The following is a 4,507-nucleotide window of genomic DNA, read 5'->3' as shown; positions in this document are numbered from 1 at the left end:
TTAACTTTTTACTATATATTTTTAGTAAAAAATCAATTTTAATAAAAATAAAGTGACGGGCTAGATTGATTTTTTAGACCAAAAAAAAAAAAAAGCACTAGTCATTCATTTTATCATTCTCTTCAACAACGCATCTCCTACCCCTCACCTATATTTCTCATTCCTCTCGCAATCAATCAAAAAAAGACAAATACCAAACTCTCATAAACATATAATAATAATAATAATAATAATAATAATACTCCCAAGTTCCCAATTCCCAAGTCCTATACACACACAAAGTCACAAACTCGATCATATCCCATACCCACAGTACTCTCTCTCTCTCTCTCTCTCTCTCTCTCAGAGTCTAATGGCTATTTGCTCCGCCAAGTTTGTGTTCCTTCTCTTCCTCCTCTCAGCCATACCCATCGCCTACCTCATCTCTCTCGAGCTCGCCAACCCTCCAACCCACGTATACCACTACCACAGCTCCGGCTGGTTCCGCGAGTGTGCCAAGTGGGACCATCTCAACAGTCGATTCCTCGTCTCTTTCCTCGAGGGTGGTGTGGCCCAGCTCTCTCTTCCCAAAGGCGGTGATGACTCCACCGTGACCGTGTTGGAGGAGCTCACCGTCATCAAAGACGTTGACTTGGCCGGAAATGGGTCCCTCGGTATCGTCGTTGACCGTCAGAGGAATCGTCTCTTAGTGGTCTCCGCCGATGTCATTGGGAACAAGTATGGTGCTCTCGCCGCCTATGATTTGTCCACGTGGCAGCGATTATTTCTCACCCACCTGAGTGGTCCAAGTAAGTTACTACTATTCTTTTTTTTTTTCGAGGGACTAAGTTACTACTATTCTTAGGGTTGTGTTAACAACAACTTCTTTGAATATCTTTGTATTTTTCTTATTTGTCGCATTCGCATACGATGCCATTATTTGTTTCTGACCTGTCCCACAACTTTTACTATATTTTATCACTTCAATTTCAGACCAACATTTTTTCCTCTATTTTCCTATGTTGTGGTTTCAAAAAAAAAAAAATCAAGTTTTATTTTTTGGATTAAGAAGAGTATTTTAAATAAGGTCTAGTTAGTGGGTGTTTAAATATTTATTAATTAATCATTTAAAGAAAATTTTAATATCAATGAAAAATTGAAAAAACCGTAATAAAAACTTTTTTTTAAAAAAGGAGCTTCTCTGCCATGGTAAGTTTATAGTAGGAGCTTATATGCAGTGGTAAGTTTATTAAGGACTTGTAAAATCAATTGTTATTTTTCTTTTTCCCATAAAAATTTCTTTTAAATGTTTTATTAATAAATTATTTTATTATTTAAGAAAAGAAAAAAAAATTATATTATTAAAATAAATCGATAAATTAGTTACTACATGATTAAAATACATGTCAACCCAAAACAAATATGGGATCAAATAGAAGCTTATGTAGCGGTGGCAACACTGTTTGTTTCAGCGATAAAGTTATTTAAAAAATGAATCATTTTAAAAAAAAATATTTTTTATTAAACTATTTCATTTTATTGTATTCGTATCTATGCATGAGTTGAAAAATAATTTTATAACTTTTTTTTATTTAGTTTATTATGAGATTGGGTGGTATAAAATAGTTTTGTTTTGATTTATTTATTCTAATACTATCTGAAAAATATAAAAAACTATCTTTACCTGAATCTTTTATGAAAAAAGTTTTCCAGCGGAGGGACTTGTTTTTTCTTTTCTTTTTTTGATAGCTGTATCATTTAAATCTAGAGGAGTTTTTATTTATTTTACTGGATTTAAAAAAAATATTTAAGTGGTAATAATTAATCATATTAGTATTTTACTAAGAAAAACAAAACGGTAGATGAGGTGGTTCTTCTGAATGAGTGAGAAGTCAAAACGGACATAAACAATAAAATTGAAATAATGAATGCTTTTGTATTCTAGCGGTATTTGGTAAGTAATATGAATGGATTTGTGGAATTACCGAGTACACACTGAATAGTGAAGACTGATCTTTTCTTGAGTGGCGGGTCCTTGAAGACATGCGTATCACACGGTCTCGCTATGTGCAACCCTCGGACACATTCATATCTGTGATTCGTTTGTTTGAATGGCATTATTGGCCCTGAAAGGCAAAATGATAAAAGCATAAGTCTTTTGATGTTTTTGGACTTTGGATGCTAAAGTATCTGTAGCTATCTTTGGAGTTAATATAGTAATTACAGTTATTTATATATGTTTCTTGCAAACGATGAAACCATTTATCGGATCATGTCTAAATATTATCATATTGCCAATTTTTTTATTATAAAATATATAGTTTTTATGTATAAGTAGACAGTAGAGTAATTCTTAAGTATTTTCAGAGCACGAAGAATGCTGCTTGCTTCCTTCTCTCACATTCTTAATGGGATTTACTTGTTAAATTCATAGTATAATCCACCATAAATTTGAGAGAGAAGTTATTTATATATGTTTCTTGCAAACGATGAAACCATTTATCATGGATCATGTGTTATCATATTGCCAACTTTTTTAGTATAAAATATATAGTTTTTATGTATAGACATAAGAGTAATTCTTAGGTACTTTCAGAGTACGAAGAATACTGCTTGCTTCCTTCTCTCACATTCTCAATGGGGTCTACTTGTTAAATTCATAGTATAGTCCACCATAAATTTGAGAGGAAGAAGCACAATTTCTCAGTACTCTAGAAGTACCTAATTATTTTCTATAGATGTAAATATCTCCATTTTTGGATGTGGGCACAAAAGAGTTTTGTAGGGAGTAATTATACAATACTCTTGGAATATTGTATAATTTACCTTTTGTTGGTGCCAAATGCCAATGCAATAATGCTTAAAGATTGATTTTTTTTTTTTTTAAAGGATTTTAATGGTAAAGATTGAAATACACATGGAAAGTTGTAGGAACGTGCCATTTGCATGACACAATTAAATAATGTATGCTTGGGATCATGGTGGGAATGGTATATGATACACCTCAGGATGTTCTGGCGGTTTTTATTGATGATTTCGAGGTCAAATTAAGCAGTTATATATGTAGTAAAATCATACTTTCTTTTCTCATCAGTTCCAATCTTTTTAATGGGTGCATGTAGGTGATGGGAAATCTTTTGCGGATGATGTAGCAGTTGATGTAGAAGGCAATGCATATGTCACTGATGCACAAGGTGGTAAACTTTGGAAGGTTGGGGTTGATGGCAAGTTCCTATCTATCATAAAAAGCCCACTCTTCACTCCAAAGGAGTGGTACAAAAACTTGGTTGGACTTAATGGAATTGTTTACCATCCAGATGGTTATTTGATCGTAATTCATACGTTTAGTGGCAATTTGTTTAAGATTGATTTAGCAAGTGGAGAGGAAGTTAAGTTGGTCAAGGTGGTTGGAGGGCCATTGACATTTGGGGATGGTTTGGAATTAGTCTCTCCAACCAAGCTTGTAGTTGCAGGGGCTACTGCGAGATTAGTGGAGAGCTCTGATGGGTGGGAGACGGCTTCCGTTGCAGCAACATTCTCCGGGCCTAAGCATCGATTGGCCACTTCTGCGACTGTGAAGGATGGGAAGGTGTATCTCAGTCACCTCCTAGGCATGGGGTACCCTAAGAAGAAGCATGCCATTGTTGAGGCGGTTTTTTCTGCTTGAAATTAAAGGGGGATGTAGTTGTATTGTGTTGTGCACGGATTTGATATTGTAATGTAACAGTAATTTACATTTTCAATTTTTGAGTAATTTCTTTCCTTACCCCAGTGAATCCTTTAATTCTAAGATACGTGTATAATTGGTTAATTTTTTTATTCAGTGGAATAGGGACCCAAGTCTCTAGTAGACCCGTGGACCTTGATATGGTAGATAAGTTTGGTAGGATTGATCCTTTTTAAGTCTAATCCTCTTTATTTATTTATTTTTGTTAAGACACATGTGATTCATGTTACAAAACTTAAATTTTAAACATTTGATTGATAATATAGTTATTGATCTTTGATCTTTTAAAAATTTTGCAATCACGGAGAATATAAGGAGAAAATGTAATATAATAATGAATTTGTTAAAATTCGTATCAAATAAAAAAAATATTGACTGAAGTTGTAACCAAACTTGATGTGAGGTGAAAATTATATGTTTACATTGGTATCACCATTAATCATTATTCCGGCCATAATTCCAGATAACTATTAAAATATAGATTTGTTTAATACTAAAAAACTATTAAAATCTCTTTTAAAAAATTAAAACACTCTTTAAATTTTGCAATTGTAACATTGGTCCTAGAAGTTACTCTCACTTTTTATTTATTTATTCAAATTTTTTATAATCATTTTGGTCCAATAAGTTTGAAGGCAGCTTTTTTAACAGAATGAAAGGACTAACAATAACAATAAATGTGAACTTACAATACCAAATGATAATTGATCAAAGTGATAAGTTTGCACTGGTACCACCAGTAACACACAAATCACAAATTAAGGCAAACGTCCATGTGGTTTTTACACAGATGAAAAAAAA

At 32.9% G+C, this 4,507-nt stretch overlaps 1 protein-coding gene across 1 annotated transcript; it reads left to right on the top strand.

Moving 5' to 3' along the window:
- The first annotated feature begins 245 nt into the window (after nt 1-245).
- On the top strand, nt 246-3,769 carry LOC142613851 (uncharacterized). The gene is made up of 2 exons (XM_075786363.1): nt 246-788; nt 3,102-3,769. The coding sequence occupies exons 1-2, from the start codon at nt 353-355 to the stop codon at nt 3,644-3,646; spliced, it is 981 nt and encodes a 326-aa protein (XP_075642478.1). The 5' UTR covers nt 246-352; the 3' UTR covers nt 3,647-3,769.
- The last annotated feature ends 738 nt before the right edge of the window (nt 3,770-4,507 follow it).

This window comes from Castanea sativa, chromosome 10, assembly GCF_040712315.1.
Source record: "Castanea sativa cultivar Marrone di Chiusa Pesio chromosome 10, ASM4071231v1".
Taxonomy (NCBI): domain Eukaryota; kingdom Viridiplantae; phylum Streptophyta; class Magnoliopsida; order Fagales; family Fagaceae; genus Castanea; species Castanea sativa.
The sequence above is the reverse complement of the archived record's forward strand: the minus strand, read 5'-3'. Positions and strand labels throughout refer to the sequence as shown.